Genomic DNA, 17,901 nt, shown 5'->3' with positions numbered 1-17,901 from the left:
TGACTAAGCTTTGCACTCCTCTTAGCTCCTTTAGGCAATTCATTTTCTCTATTTATACTGTCCATTCCCTTTTGTGATTCACTGACATCAACATGTCAAATTTGATTCACTTTTTGGCTTGGCTCTGTAGCTCTGTATCATCTTAGAGACCTTTAGGTAATGTACTGAGTATCTTGCAGACCAACTGAGTGCATTTCAAGATTTTTAGAAAATGACAGTTCACAAGATTTAAAATTTTGTCAGGTGTTCTGCTTAAATGTGGGAATCAGTAGTCATTAAAGCTGATTTGGGTGAAGATAATTGCCTTCTGGAGTACTTGTGTTTATGTGTCATCTTAATTGCTTTTTTCCAAAAATTTTGATCTTTAACAAGGACATTTTATGCTAGTAAGTGTTCTCTTATTTATTCATGCTTCAGCCATGTCCTGCAGCCTGAACTTAATGAAAAAATGTAACACAATCTTCTGTTTATAGGAGAGTATAGGTGAGAATACAGCTGTGTGCTGAAACTTTGCTAGTGTTAAGGGCATGATGCCAGATAGGGCAAATGCCCGTGGATTGGACAGCCCTCTATCCTTGGTCAGTCTTCACTGGTGACCTTGACCTGCAGCTATTGCAAGGAATCTGCGAATTTGTCAAGTGCAGCAGTGGGCAGAGGAAAAGGGCTGTTCATTAGAACTGACTGCTTAGATCAGACACCATTCCAGAAAAGGGAAATTTCCAGTCAGTTCCACCCGATTCAGCCACAATGCCAGGTGGGTTGGGGAGATGATTAAAGAAAGAAACAAGTAATTGCTTAAATGTGCCGAGCATTTTACAGATTGCGCAGTGTAAATATTTTGGATATACTCTTTTCAGATGATTGATGAATCAAAATAGCTGCAGGTGAGTTTGATATGTGTCACCAGGCTTGTATATAGATAGATGTGTTAAATTTGCTTTGTATGGACAAATGCTCAGTTGGGAGAAATATATAAATGATGACAGGATATTTTAGAAAGGATCTGAGGTATTTCTGCAAGGCATTTTCATTGAAAAAGGCTTAGCTGTGAGAGAAATGTGCTTGTTTCTAAATTTAACCCTACTAACAGTTTACCACCTTCTTTTTGTGTGTGTGTCTTTTTCTCTTCTAGTGCCACCTTGGGCCTTAATAGCCATAGCCATAGTTGCAGTCCTATTAATCCTCACCTGCTGCTTTTGTCTCTGTAAGAAATGCTTATTCAAAAAGAAGAACAAGAAGAAGGGAAAGGAGAAGGGGGGGAAGAATGCTATTAACATGAAAGATGTTAAAGATTTAGGGAAAAGCATGAAAGACCAGGTAAAGTACCTCTCTGTTTCTTGAACTTTTGGGTTGCATTTGAAGGTTTCTCTTTGATGTGTCTAGAAAAAGCTGTGCTTGTTGTCTCAGTAGTGGCTCTGTGAAGAGTGGACTGATTGAGCATCTTCTCAGTGGTATCACAAGGGATGAACCTGGGTGTGGCATCACTGTTGAAGCAGCCAGCCAATTTCCCTGTTCTGCTAAAAACACATGAGCAGGCATATAGTGAGTCATCCTTAAGGGGCGGGTTTATCAAGAGTATCCTGCTTGCTTCAAAAATGGAGTAGCTGGGTGTGATTTTCACTGTACTTTTTTTCGAGACCAGTGTTTATGTATCTTTATCTATCTTACTAGCAGTATTTCTGAGATTATATGATAAAGAAAAGTAGTTGTGAACTCTAGATTTCTTTTTACACAAAAGTTCAGCTGAGAATGAAACAATAGTATAGAGGCAAAAACGAGAGTCAGAAGCAACAGGAAATAATGAAAAAGGAAAACCACAGGGACATTCAATACAGTGATGTTTGGAGAATTCATTTTGTTCTAGAGAGGAGAAGATTAAAGATAACAGGCCATACTTGGAGCTGTAAGTCAACTGAGTAACTTGGAGAAGTTTAATATTATACCCTTCGAGAGGAGCATAGTTTTCATAAGGGCAGAAAAGCTTGTCCTTCAGAACTACTTGGTGGAAGTGAAGCAGAGGTCACAGGGCTTAATACTAAGGGTCACAAACTCAACTAATACCTTCCTGAGAAAAAACAAAGCTTTTTATTCATGGGATTTTAGTACTACTCTTCCTGGAGCAAACTGTTAGGAATAAGCAGCAGAATGAGGAAATAAACATGAAGTATCTATTTGTCCTCAAAGCTCAGAGATTTCCTAAGCTAAGAAGACAAAGGGCTAGATTTTTCAAAAAGGAAGGACTAAAGAAATTTAGAGAATTGCTTTGCAAACCCTCATAAGTAGAAGCAAATAACTTTAAAGATATTGCATAGTCAAGTCTGTGTTCCCAAGACTCCTGGGGAAGTTGAGCTAGAGCAGCACAAGAGTGATTACCCAGTCAAAAAGAGAGAATAAAAGCATGTTCAGGATTAATGAGATGATTTCACAAGTTGGGATCTAGCATGGAAGAAAGCTGAGCTGAAGGCAGGTTGATCAGAAATACAAGTCAGAGCTGGAAACCCAAGAACTAGGGCCAGCTGGTCAGGGACAAGATCCAAGAAAAGAATCTTAAAGCATGGTAGCTTAAGAGGCAGATGGCCCAGTCCAGAAAAGTGGTGAAATGCCACTGCTCAGTGATGGACCAGCCAGCTCATCAGCCAGTCTTTAGAGTCCTGGAACAGGTTAGCATGCTTTTCCAGGCACATAGGATGTAGAAGGGGAAGAGCAAGATCAGGAAGTGAGGGTGAGGAAGTCTTACAAGTCTGATGACCAGCTGCTATAGATCACATGAGAGGAGTCAGAAAGGAGCACAGATAAGGGGAGGAAAATAATGGATAAGTGTAGAGTTATCCAAGCTATTTCCAGTTTCAGAGACAAGAGGACAAAGAGCAATTGCTGGAGACCTTTACATCCCCATTGCAAGTGGAGTACTTTAGATACTGCACTAGTGCACAGTTTCAACCTTGGTTCCTCCTGGAGATACAGTGCTTTGTGTGCTACACTGGTGTACTGGAGTGTGTGGCACCAACACAAGACAAATTCACACCTGAGAAAAACATCCTCAGTACACAAAATCACTAATGTAGATGGAGATATTCCAAGGTTAGAGAGATTAGTGAGACTGAGCTCAAGAAACATCAGAGCAGAAATTTTGAGTTCTCCTTTGAAGAAGATATTATGCTGCTGTTTTTTTTCTCCATATGATGAATATGAAACAAACTCCTTCTCTTAAAGCACTTTGATTTAGCATTCATCCCTGTATTTGATTTATAGACTTTGTTCTGAGGTATTAATATTAAGAAATTGTGAGATATTTCCCCTTCAATGTATAGAAGGCTTATCCTAGGCTACTGTAAACTAGCTCTCCCATTGAACCCAGAATAATTTGGAAGAACTGCTTTGATTATGCTGATGGAAAATTTTCTGGAGAACTTTGTTATGTCCTGCTAATGATAACAAACCTAATACTTTGTCATAGGATAAAAAATGTGCAATTTGTTTATTGATATTTATGTTTAATTTGTTCCATATTATGTAAGGCCTTTGTTGTATTTACAATGTATTATTAAGTGTTTTTAATTATATTCATTAGGACCTGGATAAATGACCATGGATTATTGGAAAATAAGTATTTGAAATGCGAAACTACATTATTTTATTAATATTGAGCTCCATTTGTATCTTTTTAATGGGAAAATTTGATAAAAAGCTAAATCCTGCATCTTTTGTCTATAAAAAGAGCTCAAACTTTGAAATGTTGCACAGATAGGTATTTTAAGATTATTCCATTCAAAATACTTGGTATAGTTATTTAAACCTACATTTGCCTGTATATTTTGGGATTTAACTAGCATGTTTTGTTTTGCACAGTTAAACCTAAGGAGGGTAGATTCACAGTTGATGTAAATGTCAGACCTTTAATAAGTAGATTACCAACGCTCCAGCTATCTCTCCTCACTGTCTGGGATTTCAAACCCAGGCTGAAAGGTTCTTAAATTAGCACCTTAAATTCATTTCTAGCAGTCTGACAGTGTACAGATTTTTAAGTCCTTGGCATTCAGTAACTTTTGCCAACTTGATTCCTAATGCAACATTTTGGCTGTCATATTTTTTGTGTATGATATGGTTTTTATTCTAACAGTTAGTCTTGACTTACCAGTGCAGGTTTTAATATACCTAGCTGAATTCAAGGCAATGCTAAATGTAGTGTACTTCAGTTAAGAGAATTGAAGCATTTTAGAGGCTCTGGCATAAAACAGAAAGGGGAATAATAAGAATGCCTTTTAGAGCTTCAAAGAAGCAAATTGTTAAAAAAAGTAATTGAAGAGTAAGATGTAAATCTAATGCCATTATAAAGGGCAACATATAGTACTAATGTTTTCAAAAACTGAAAAACCTACTTCAGTCATTGTTAGGCCTGAGCCTGCAAGTGGTAATTACTTCTGCCTTCAGCTAAAAATGATAATAGCAGTTGCTAGTCACGTGGCATCTTGCAGGATCCTAGTTCCCTAGGCATATGAAGCTGGAAGAGAGTGCCATTTGGTAAATTGAAAGCTACAGCTCCTGGAAATAAAATTTTTTATCTTAGTCTGGATTTTTTTTTGTTGAGGAGAACTTCTGAACTACTTTTATTCTTGCCTATCTATGCCAAATCATTCTAGAGCCATGTAACTTGGCATAGTTGAAGATCCTTTTGAAATAGAGTCACAGTCAGCTCAAAAGTCACACACTGATAGCTAGATATTACAGAAAGGGGAATAAATTTTTTGTCTCTTTTAGAATATTTCTGCTTCAGAATATCCACTTCCCTAAACACAATTCAAAAGAGAAATTGTATTTATATGAAGATTATCAAAAGATGTAGCTGAAGTGGAATGGGAGATGAGTTGAAGATAAGTTTAGGTTTTCAGTATTGAGACCCATTTCCATTGCAGATAAGGCTTACTTTTTCAAGCTGAGTATACAGCTCTACCAAAGGCCACTGGGAGGATTAGATTCCTTCTAGGGAAGGCAGAATTGTTAATGAGTGTACACCTGTAAAAAAGGTCATTTCTCCATGTTTTCTACTAATGTTTGTGCGTGGATGTTTTAATTTTTATTTCTTCCTCCTATGTCCTCCTTGTCAATGTTGTGTCTCATGACTGTTCTGGATTGTCACTTGCGGTAGGTTTATTTTGCTATTTGGACGCACCTAGTCTTAAGCTCTCATGCATAGTCTCCTGACAGCTCTGTCTCCTTAGCAGAGATGGACATGTAGTAGCTTTGATACACACATCAAGAGGCTGAACTAAATTGATTGGGTATTTTTTGGTTGGATATATATTTGGGGAAGCTGGAGGAGGGCAGAAGAAGAGAGGTTGTCATTCTTTCTATAGTTAAAATATTAAGTCAAACTGTACCAGAAAGCTCAAGTTTAAAATTGATGGACACATAAAAATAACTTGCTATTTATATTTCCTTTTTGTATAAATGTCACTATATCAAAAGTAGACAGAAGCAATACATATTTTTAATATCTTAGTTTCTAAGTGTTGCTAAATTGACTGCTACCTCATGAAACTTGCTGTGGGCTCTCACATCATCTCAGTACAGTGCTCAGGTATTAAATTCTTAGTGTTCCATATCAAAGTTTCTTAAGTGGTCTTAGTACAGATTTCTGTTGGTGCAACCTAGTGACAACTGGCACTAGTCTTTTTGTGAGATTTTCCCATCATGGTTTTCATCTTCCTAACTTTCAATCTCTACTAATGCCCCTGGTGGCTCCCAGTACTTTTTTCTTTGAGGGGGCAAAAAAAAAAAGGCCCTGAAGACTGTTTCAGAGATGGTGTAATAGCTTCAGATTTATTATGTCTGGATTTAATGTATTGGTACAGCAAAATTCTTGATTAAGCTCAGCCTTGGGCTAAGAAAAGGAATAAATGAAATCATTCATGAACAGCACCACTGAGAACTTACTAAGTTTAGCCCTATTACTTGGAGAATAATTGTTGTGGTCTGAACATTTTATGAGGTCACAAAGCATTTGTAGAAAAGGAGATTTAATAATTCCATCAGGCTAAAACACTGTAACTAGTAAAGAATTTTTTTGCTTACAATGTGTGTGTTAGGTGAAACAGGAGATTTGGTATTAGATGTATGTACTAGAGCCTGGAGTATGGGTAGTATATTCTTGGCTCTGCTATTGACTTACTGTGTCCTTCAGTCAGCCACTTGACTTCTCTGTACATTTGTTTTTCCTTTACATAGGTCTTCCTTTTACATTGGGGTTATGTACTAACTTAATCAGAATATTCTGATTAATGTTCCTCTCTGAATAGCAGGTGTAGTAAAGTGACATGACAGTGAGAGCTGCAATTGCACCCAGCCGAACTTCAACATACGATGTTTTTTTTAGACTGATTCACCTTACGATTCTAGCTGTTGATCATCCAACACCCTTGCCTTCATGCAGATAAAATACTGAAGGAACAAGATATTTAGTGTTAGGTGCCCTGAAATATTCCAGAGTGCATTGACCTGGCAGCATGAAGACAATAGCCCACATGAAGTCAGGATAATCCACACTGAAAAGTAGAGAGCCTGGATTTCATTTGAAACAACTGAAGCCTTTATTACCAGAAAAAAAATCCAAGAGGATTTTTCTGGGGGACAGGAGCTCTGTTGCTGGCAGTGGTCTTTTCTTCTGCAATATTTGGTTACATGCTTGTTTGTTTTCCCATTTGAGTGCCTAGAGAATAGTGAGGTGTTTATTCCACAGTGCTACCTATCTTGATGTTAGCATGCCAGTTCCCATTTGTTGTCATCTTCCACCCATGGTGGTGTGAATGCTCACTGTGGCTTATCCACAATGCAGTGAGACATCCTAATTCACACTCAGAAAGATGATGTGCTGCAGAGCCACTACAGTGGAGAGGGTTAGTCAAAAATACTGGAGATGAGTCTTCAGAGAAAACAAGCCCAGTAAGTTTACTGTGGCAGTCAAAATGGATTAACTGAGTACTGTTTGTACATTCATTCAATCTCAGCCTTGACCAGTTGTCCTGCTTTTTCACCTGCCTCAAAGACAACTATGCAGTGTGCATAAAACTTCCTGAAAAATGTGCATAACATGTTTATGAAGATAAAATGTTATAGATGCGTGTTTGTGTTCTGCAAATAGGTTTTCTGTAAAACTCTTTTGGAATTTAGATTTATATTAGACTTCAGAAGCCTGAAAATATGGAAGCAATAGCTGTGAGACTCAAGACTGGGCTTATTTGCATTCCTGTATCTTCCTCTCAGTCACTTCCAAGAAAAGATAGGACCCTGCTTTGCATGCTTCCTGAGTTTGTTTTCCTTCTTTGTTAAGCTATTTTTTCCTGTAAAGTAATTAATTTGTTACTTCTATTTTAACCTACTGTACTGTTAGGGGGACATGAAGATGCAGATCCTACTAATTCTTTTACATGTCTTGTTTTCTGTATTGAAGGTCTTACCACTGGAAGCTTCCATTTTCAAGGATGTTTTTTGCATTTTCTTGATTAACAGACCAAATTTAAGTTCTTTATTCAAGACCAGAGTCTGCAAGTTCCTAATGAGTGGCATTTAGGAAGTATGCAATTAGTCCTTAAATTAAATTACTTGAATCACACTCTCAAGACATTTACCTATATCCACAGACTGTATGGAGAGCTAGACTCCTACACTATGTCTGAAATTAGTGGGTATACATAATCTACAAGAACAGCAGTTCATATTAATGAGGTGTATGTTTTTAAAAAATTAAAACAAAAATGAAATATTTGGGAATATCTAATAATTTTCTTTTTAAGCAAGGGTATTTACTCTTTACAAATTGATAAATAGTGAATATGAATAGCAAACAGCCTTCAAACATGAGAATATCAGATACTTCCTTTTTATAAGATGGTCAGATGATTATCTTAATCTCTTTTTATGGAACTAAGCCAGTAGAACAGGTCTATGCCAACCTTTTCTCCATAGATCAAAGTGGCACTCAGTAAATCGTGTCTAGGTATATTTAAATTAATTTTCGGTATCAAATACACATAGTCCTAATTATGTAGTATGACAGATTTTCCAAACACAAATAAATGTAGTACTCTGAGTGGTCCTTCCAGGTCAAGGAGCCAGATCTGTCCCAAAGCATGCTTCCATCTGGCTCATTGCCATTCATTTGGGGAGGATGAAGAACAATTGATGGAGCAGCATGCACTGGCCAAGCAGCCTGAAGCTGCCTCCCACTCACAGCCTGCTGCTCAGTGCAGGCGAGCGCTGCCTGCCATATGGCAGGTGGGGCAGAGCACAGCAGCGTGCATGCTTGCAGGAGTGCCTGCTACTTTTAGTTCACACACATGGGCCCTGCTTTCAAAGCAGACCCTGACCCATGGGATGAACTTCCAAAATAGGCTCCCAGATCTGAGATCAGCTTCATCTTTTTTCAGCCTATAAACACTGGCTATAGGGGTTTATAAAACATCAAAAAAAGATTGATTTGTGAGCTTAACAGCTCCAACTTAAATGAATGTATTCATATTTTACACTGAACACCTGCAGCATTTTCTGTATTTTTCTGTTGCACCAGATTAAGTTGGTATTTTAGTACCCAAACTACTCAGCAAATGCTTAAGCTGAACATGATAACCTCATGTCATAGAGCTCCTAAAGAAAGAAAACCTTTTCAATACCCAACGAAGACCATTTAAAAGCTGGATAACGAGCAAGGGAGTAATCAAGCAAGTCAAGACATCGCATGCTGAACCCAGCAGGGTTTTTCTCATTGTGTGCATCAGTGTGGCCCACTGCTGGCATGTGAGGCCAACATTCTTACAGCAGTAATGGCAAACTAGATTTCACAATGACCAAAGCCTGGCGTAGCCACTGGAAACCCAGGCACAACATGCTCTTTAAATTAATTCATGGAGAGAAAGCAGATGCTGAATGAATGAAATGTTGCTTTTCCTTCTGAGGGACTGTGATAGGGAACATGTTACTATTGCAGGCTTGTCTGCTTTGTTATAGGGAACCAGATGGGAACTTTTAAAGGCTTTTGTTTTCCCTTGGGATAAAAATTGGCCAGATCAGAATTATGGTGTTCTTGAATGAGGAAGATAATGATGAGATGTGTACCACCATTAGTGGAAAAGCAGTCATTTCTAGTGGAGTAAAAATTGCCTTTCCAATAAATTCATTGTTGGACACAGCACAGAACATTTTTGCTACAAAATCTTCCTGTTTTCTTTTTTCAGCTCACCAGCATTGCACAAGCCTGAGGACTGGGCATCATTCAAACATTAAAACAATATTCCCTTCACCATTCCAAAAGAAATGATGGAGGGGCAGGTGGAGATGGAAATCAGTACAGCAGCATGCACCATGCAGCAAACAAACTTACAGGCTGCTGTCAGTGTTTTGTTTTGCTTCCCAATGTCTCTCCTTCTTGCTTAATGGTAACTTGTTTCCTTAAAAGTGAGTCTGTAGGCCACCCCATAAACAGAAGGAACCTTAAAAGTTCTGTTAACGAAAGCATTTCTTTATATACAAAAGTGAAAGACACTTTGCTTTTTAAATGGTTTGCAACATAAACTGGTCATTAACAAGACGTGACTCAGTCATGATTGTGGCCTCTGCCTCTCAGTACAGAGGCAAGCAAGTAAACTTGCTCCCCCAGCAGCTTTGTTACAGGAGTCTCCTACCACCTTGCTGTCCTGAAGCTTCTGCACACGTGAAATCTGGAGGCAGTCAGCAGAGCAACTGCCCTTGCAGACTATGTCATTTTCTGCACATACTTTGGGGAGCGATTAAAGTAAAGTTGTTTAAAGCCCCAGAATCTCTTTTGTGGTTCATGGTTGATAGTAGTGGGGCAAGCCTAGTGACAAGGTGCAGGGCTTTTGGTGGAGCTGAGCTGAAAGCAAGGGATGTTTGCAGTGTCAGGATGCAGTATCACCAGAGAGAGGATTTTGTCAGCTAGGGGAATGGGAGGGAGAAAAAAGCCAGGAAGTATAAAAACCCGCTACAGAGTGTGGAGTTTCAAAAGAATTGAAAATCAGGCATTTTCTTTAACAACTCAGGAGAAAAGAGGAGGCTGCAAAACCACTCGTAATAACATTATGGAAGTGAAGATGCAACCAGCAGATTGAACAGTGGATCTCAAATTGCTGTAATTTAGCTCTTTTTGTTGTAAGATCCACTGCAGAGTAGTGGTTCTGATTTCAGTAGACACAGATGTATCACCTTGAAATGTTTGTACTGGATTAACACTTAGTACATTACTACACCTGCTTACATACAAGCCTATTTTTCAGATATTTATACACATTTGAGAGGAAGTAGATGTTTTACTGTTGTATGTTTCTGTATATGTAATGCAGAAATAAAGAAACTGTTTGAGTAAAAATCATGGTCCTCTCAAATTAGAAAAGATAAATTCAGTCTCCATCACAATGCAATTATGTATTTCCATGTTGCTTATTTCAGAGAAAAAAGCATTTAAAATGTCATCAAGTTAAAGAAAATGTTAGAGGGCAGGGTTTACATTCCTCTGCATCCAAATCCAGTCTTTCTGGTTACAGTTTATTGGTTGCAAAAGCTTGATGAAAAGCTTGCTTATAATTAAAAATGTTTTATTTTTTATAAAACAAATAAAATATAGATGCTTATTTTAATTGATTGTAGCAGTGCAACAGTAAGATTCAATACAGTGTGATGCAGTATGCTATAAATTGAAGGTTGTAGTATATTCCATTAAATATTGATCTTTTAGAGAATCTCAATACAAAATTAAAATCCCTGTGGGGTGTTTCAAGTACTTTGAAACAAACCAATTCTTCTTCCTCTTTGGAATTCAGCAGCTAAATCAAACATGAGAAACTTCAGTGCTTCTTTTGACTCAGCTTCTTCCGGAAGCATTAGCCTCTAGTTTAAAAGCAAATTTGTCTCTTAACAGTAAAAACTATTATTTACAGGCTGCTGTAGAAATAATAATTTATCTTTTTTTTTCCTCCCCCCAGTGCCACAAACTTGTCCATATCCAAACACCATTTCTTTCTCAGTGTTTTTTCTTAGTGGTTCGGTGTTTCTGAGTCAAGGTCAAGAAGAATCATGTAGCTCCTCAGCTGATGTCAATAATGTACCTTGTTTTCCATCTCTCATGGAAATAGCTTTCACCTTTCCAGTAGCCTTCTCATAACCTGTGGAGACAAGTTTCTTAACCCTACAGTGTTTCCTGCCTGTACTTCAAAACGCCCTTGCAAGAGAGATGTTAACTTCCCATTATATTTTCTGTGGTCACAGTAAGAATTTTTTCACATTGAGCTACCCACAGCTCTGTCATCTGGACTGAACAGCCTTGCAGAAGAGAATGTAGTTTTTCTAGAGAAAGTATGGAAACTATTGCCTTGATGGACTACAATTCCTCTGACTTGGAAATTAGCGTATAATGTTCTTTTTGCCTTCTCACTTTTCTCCCTGGGGAATGGCCATAGGATATTTCCTCTCAAAGAAAATCCAGGTCAAAAGTAGATGGAAAAGCAGAAAGTCCAGCACTTGTCCCAGAAACAATAATATACTGGAGCTGTATATCACACTTTTATCATGGAGTCCTCTTTTAGGACCATCCTGGGATGATTCAGAGCAGTTCCAGACTCAGATAAACCTGCTTGCTTCAGATAGATTGAGTCACATCTTTTTTTATGACCACAAAACATTAAGCTTATTTTTATTATCAAAAGCAAGAATGTTTGGCATAATCATATCACTCTATACAATCCCATGTATAGTCTGCCAGAGAGCCTATCAGTTTTCAAGTGTCACACTTGTTGTACCAACAAAAATGTTGTGCTACAGTCAAGGAACTTACTAAGAGCTCAGTGATAAAATGTCTCAAACCAAATTTCATTTCAGGCAGTTCAGCCCTTCCAAATAGAAATGATTAGTTTAAAAAATACTATTCTTCCAGTCTCACAAGTGATTCTGTCCATCACTGACCTTTCCCCCCAGTCTCATCCAGGTACAATGTAATTTATGTTTCTAGTAGATAGTCCATCATTCACTAACATTCAGATATTTATATTTACATGAGACCCAGCTCCTCAGCTCGCAAAAATCAAAGCTGTTGGATTGGTTTCATTTGAGCTATGCCAACAGAATTTCTAGCTAATTTCAAAAGCAGAGAAATAATTGCTTAGCATCATGCAGTTTTGAGTCTGACCTTTTTTATTTAGATCTGGCATCTGGAGAAGAACATTTTCTACTTCAGAGATGAATCTTCCGTCTTTCCAAACCCACACAACTGTTGCATGGCCCTCACTGTATTAAAGGCTGAGTGAGAATTTTAATGCTTTCATGTTTCTTCTTTCCCTGACCACTGTCAGCTGTGTATATAGCTACTCTCTAGCCTTGCTACCTTTTCAGAGAGCTCCAGCAGCAACCTATTGTTAAGAAATGCTGTAAGTTTCCTACAACACAAAAAAACACAATTGCAGAAAAATTACATTGCAACAAAGAATACATCTTATTCTGGCACTTTGTCTGTGCAAACAGAAGCTTCATATAGAAAGAACCTTCATTCAGATAGTGCTCTTACAGACAAGTACTCTGTTTACTCTAACATGCAAATAATTCTGGATGAATGCTCAGTATTGATTCTTTATTTTCACATTCTCAACTTTACTTTCACATTTTCCACAATTTTTCACTATTTGCCTCATCACTTTTGTCTTATTTTTCATTTCTTATCCAGGAGAGGATCTGCTAGAATAAGATCTACATAGTTAATTATGGTTCATGTGGTTTAATAATTGTATGATTTACCTTTTACACAGTGAAAATGCTTCTGCTTTCTGGTACAGGAAAAAAAATTACATCATTTAGTATTTTAATTATGTATAAAATCTAAGATAACTGCTGTGTCCTTTAAAAAATAGGTTATATGCAATTGACAAAGCTTGCAAGCAGTACTGTATTTCTTTATTTTTGTGTTTCTTTCTAAGCAAACTAAAATCAACTCGCAGTCAATTTGGTTCAGCCAAGCTTTATTGCAAGAATGAAAAAAAAGGAAATTGGTCTCGGGAGGGAGGGAAAAGGAGGAACATGCATTTGCTAATGGCATGGTGGAAACTTTGCTTCCATATTCATTCTAAAAAACATGAAAAATGTTTGGCATATGACTGTAGAAAGAGCTCATCCACAGCACATGCTCTTTATCACAGTAGTCCTACAGAAATGTGTTGCCAAATGCAAACAATGCACAGCATGTATAACCAGGTTTGACATTGCCAAGATTCTTAAGTTGAATGAATGCGTGACTTGGCTTACTTAATAGCATGTTTGCCTCCTTGTGCCTCTTTAAGAGCCAGTCTGAGCCCAGAAGAACTATTTTTTCATGTTGAGATGATATTTTGTTTCTACTTGCAGGTTTTTTAACAATCCTTGCTTGTTATAGTCCAAGGAGCTTTCTTCCTTCTTCCATTGCTTGCTTGCTGATTTATAACATCTTATTGAGCAACTCAGAAAGTAGAGATATATATATATGAAAACTGCATATTTGAATTTCTGCTGTTTTGCTTGCTTTTAATGGCTCTAAAATAGATTTGAGGATTGTGTCTATTTTAAACTGCTACTTAACATTTTGCCTCATTTATGAATATTACATTTCTTCTTTCTAGGCTCTTAAGGATGATGATGCTGAGACTGGGCTGACTGATGGGGAAGAGAAGGAAGAAGCCAAAGAAGTTGAGAAGCTAGGGAAAATACAATATTCTTTGGATTATGACTTCCAGAATAATCAGGTTCGAAACAACCAACCTGTAATATTTTGTTTCTGTGTGTGTAAGTGGAAAATGAAGTAATACATTTAGTTAAAGTAGATATTTCCAAAATCCTTACTACGTGCATGGAGGAAAGGGAGAAAATAAGACAGAAAATTCATTACAGAGGTACTACTAAATTGGTATTGAATGCACTTAGACTTTGTATTACACCTTAAATCAAAAACTGAATATCCTGTTTTATCTAATGATTATTAATAACTTAAATTAAAGCATCACCAACCAATGTCAATCCACATATCCACATAAATTATGGAGTTTGCATGCAGTCACTATAATGTAGCTTCAGCCTTCAACTATTTAAAATGTAAGCAAACACAAATGGGATGAAAAATAGAGGGACCTAAAGGTAAGTTGATTCACTGGGTCTTCTAGAAGGTTGGTAAGATTGCTTTCTCTCACTTCATCAAGCGTGCACTTTGCTGTAATAACTAGCTGCATTGGGTTCTTTTGCTCTCCATGAAAGTACATTTCCCAAAATTCCAGTTTGGAATAAAAGTTCAAATAAAAAGGTCTGTAACCCAAAAAAAAGGAAGGTTGGACAAGAATTTAAGGACTTCAATACTCTGCTCTGGGGCTAGTAAGACTAAACTTTGGCATACTTACCAAGTTTTCAGAATTAATAGACACTATAATGTGTAGACCTAGAATTGACCACTTAACAGGTCTAGCCACATGCTGAACTAGCTTGTATTTTATTCCCCTCCCTGGCCTCTTTTACCAGGCATCAGTTTTGTCAATTAAACCAATTCACAGCCTCACATTAAAATTCACTATGCTTAATTTTGCAAGCACACCAACTCATCTGAGTTCTTCACTTCTACTGTGTATCTTTTAGTAAACTTGAGAACACATATCCTGCATTTAATTTTTTGACGATTTCAGTCAAAATCACATAATTCTTTCCTGTTTAGGTAAAGAAATGACTACTGAAGGTAAATCCCCAATAATTCCTATTCATCACCTGAACTGCCTTCCATATGTACTTGTGATAAATTCCACATTCATATTCTTTATTTGATGCTGTTCATAGAGCGTGGTACTCTTACTTGTTGCAAGGCTAAGACAATAAGAGAAATTAAGATAAATCTCTCTATTAGCAGGAAGGTATTTATACACAGCTATGACCTGCATAATAAATAGTATTTGCCTGTATTTTCAACAATCTTCTGACTACCGGTCTTTGTTTTACAATGTAAGAGCTAAAAAGAGTTCTGAAGCCTTTCTGAAGCCTTTAACTGTTGCTAAAGGAGCTTTTCCTCAACTCCCAGAGCAAATTGCCTGACCATGTGATAAGTCACACTGATCCTCCTTGAAATCAGTATGAAATCAGTATGAAGTGTAGACCCTTCAGAAGCAGAAGATTTAATGAGGGGGAAAGGAAAAGCTGCAAATGTGTTCTGAATAATGGATTTCAGTTTTCTTTCTTAGAGTATGAAAACAAATTTTCTGTGTGAATCTTATTAAAGGGTATGTTGATTTTATGAGCCATATTTTACAAAGGAAAATAGGATGGAAGAACCACAAATCTGTAAGTCTGTATTGTCTTTAATTAAGATAATAAATTACTGAGTTGTGGATTTCTATTTTGTTTTGCTGCTCTAAACTATGTAGCAGCCTAAAATTTGTCAAAGGATAGATGATGTAAAAGAGTAGGAGAGAGGATTCAGTTATGTTAGTATAATGCAATGGCATAAAACTACAGTTCCAAAATTTTATTAATATATTGCAAAGGGTTAAGAATACAAGGTGACCAATGAACTCTCCAGAGCACTGTGCCTCAGTTTTAGAGAGAGAAATTGTAAAAGGGAATTTAATTGCTTTTCCACTCTGTTAACTAAAAATCATAGACTTGTTTTTCAGTCTTTGATGTGAAAAACTTGGCGTAGATCCTGAGCCTATTCATGTATTTGTGAACTGTTATGCATCTAGAATAAAAATGAGACACAAAAGAAGCATTTCATACAGTAAAAGGAAAATGTTTCATGGAACTTAAGAGTCCTATCAGTGGGAAAGCATGCAGGCCATACTGTGAATTTAAAACTGTCCAACTTTTAAGTCCAACTTTGAGGAGTCTCTTAGAAGCCAGAAGTTTCTTTCACAGATTAACTAAATTGTTCTATATTCCAGTTCATAGAGTTCCTGTTTCCAATTTTAAACAATTCACCCATGAGAGAAGCAAATATATTGTGATTGAAGCACTACTTTAGAAGAAAATATTCTCAGATTTCATTCCCAATTTCTAATATCTTCAGAATTACTTTGAAGAAAGACTTCAATGTTTCCTTTAGTTTTGTATCTATGAAACAACATTAAAAGTATTTTCTTTTTCTCAGCTGCATTATGCTGATGAGGCCTCATGCAGTCAGGGGTCTCTAGATTATATGACATAACATGACATAACATAACATACCATAGCATAAGCCTTCATTTATAACACAAAAAACAGCCAAGACATTTACAAGTTCCATCTATGCTTCAGTCTTATATTTGAAGTGTATAAGAGATTTAAAAATACAATTTTTCTGTTTTGCAATGCAATTACAAATTGTTATTGGCATTTAGTTACCAAAGGTTCATTTTCATGAGATATTTTTTGAAAATTCTGTCCTTAGTTTACTGCCTGGGCCCATTCATGTACATAGCAAGAGAACGTAAATATAAGGAAGACTGCAAGATTCATTTGTTTTCAGTAAAGCTCTGCTGAGAATTTGCATTTGATTTTAATCACCTTTGCTGTTTGGTGGGGGAAGGTTACGTGTTGGGGGTTTAGAATACAAATTTTGTAGTCAAAATTAGACATTCTTGATTGTTTAATAATGTGATTTCTATTCATGGTGCTCAGCATAGAAAAATAATGCACAAGAGGAGAGAGCAATTGAAAGTTACTTGATTGCAGTCTTTACAAGGATGAAGTCTGTATTTAGCTGTAATCAGCTGCCCTTTGAAAACCTCTTTTCTGCTTTAAAACAGCCATTGTACAGTCTGCATCTGTCATAATTGGTTTTCTAAAGTCAATAGTGTTGCTTCATTTGCCTTCCTTAAAGGGGAGTGGGGGGTGGCAGGGAGAAGTGAGGGAAGTGTAGCTTCTCCTAGACCAGAAATAGAGTCTGCATATACATTCCTCTGTTACAGTATTTTTATAGATATCAATTTGAAATTTAATTCTGCTGTTTTTTCCTCTCTTTTCAGCTTCTGGTTGGGATTATTCAAGCAGCTGAGCTGCCTGCATTAGATATGGGTGGTACATCGGATCCCTATGTGAAAGTCTTCCTGCTGCCTGATAAGAAGAAGAAATATGAGACAAAAGTCCACAGAAAGACCCTTAACCCTGTTTTCAATGAGCAATTTACATTCAAGGTAGTTTTTTTATAATTATTGATACTTCTTAATTTAACCACTTTGTATCTCATGCTTGGCTATGAAGTTAGATGTCTTAGTTGATAACTGCAGCAAAAAGATTTTTCATGTTGTAGAAAGCCATGATACTCAATCTTGCTGTATAATACAGGGTCAGATAGGTTTAAAAGGCACGGTTTGGTTTTAGGTACTTTGATTATCCTTATAGATGATAATCGGATCCATATTTTATGGCTGGATAAAATGTACAAGAAATTCAGAAAACAGTGACCCTTTGACAAATGTGATGTAAATTTCACTAGACGAATGTTTTCTTTAAATATCTGATCCGTGAAATTCAGGATAACATTTCCTGGAATATATATTAAAACTCAAGGGAAGTAAATGGGTGAAGGACAATATGGCAGATTAATCTTGCTAGACTTTGTCATAGCAGTTCTTTGCCATGCTACTTTATATATGAAAAGAGATCCTTTCTCAGGTTTAATAAAATATGAATTAAATAAATGTAGGTAAGCCTTACATTACAGTATTTACATCGTTCCAATAATATCTATTAATAGTGTTTTTCTAAAACTATGACCAAATTTAAACCCCAGTTAAATAGAATAAAGGAATACTGTACAGCATGTTTCACAGGGCTTGTCCTTATATACATTCCTCTGCTGTTACTTCAGGCCTTTCTCTTTGTGCCCAATTTTATAATTGGGCACAAAGCTACAGATTGAGAACTGGA

General features: G+C 36.8%; 1 protein-coding gene across 4 annotated transcripts in view; it reads left to right on the top strand.

Annotated features, from left to right (window-relative positions):
• SYT1 (synaptotagmin 1) overlaps positions 1-17,901 on the top strand; it is a 334,147-nt gene that overhangs the window by 244,643 nt on the left and 71,603 nt on the right. For 3 of the 4 annotated variants that reach the window (XM_053978182.1, XM_053978180.1, XM_053978181.1), the window contains 3 exons: positions 1,133-1,317; positions 13,644-13,766; positions 16,998-17,165. In XM_053978182.1, the coding sequence (XP_053834157.1) occupies positions 1,133-1,317; positions 13,644-13,766; positions 16,998-17,165 (476 nt within the window). The remainder of the gene's footprint in view (positions 1-1,132; positions 1,318-13,643; positions 13,767-16,997; positions 17,166-17,901) is intronic. The other variant, XM_053978183.1, reaches the window with a different exon arrangement.

The sequence above is a fragment of the Vidua macroura genome, chromosome 5 (assembly GCF_024509145.1).
Source record: "Vidua macroura isolate BioBank_ID:100142 chromosome 5, ASM2450914v1, whole genome shotgun sequence".
Lineage (NCBI taxonomy): Eukaryota > Metazoa > Chordata > Aves > Passeriformes > Viduidae > Vidua > Vidua macroura.
This window is presented reverse-complemented; position numbering and strand designations above follow the sequence as displayed.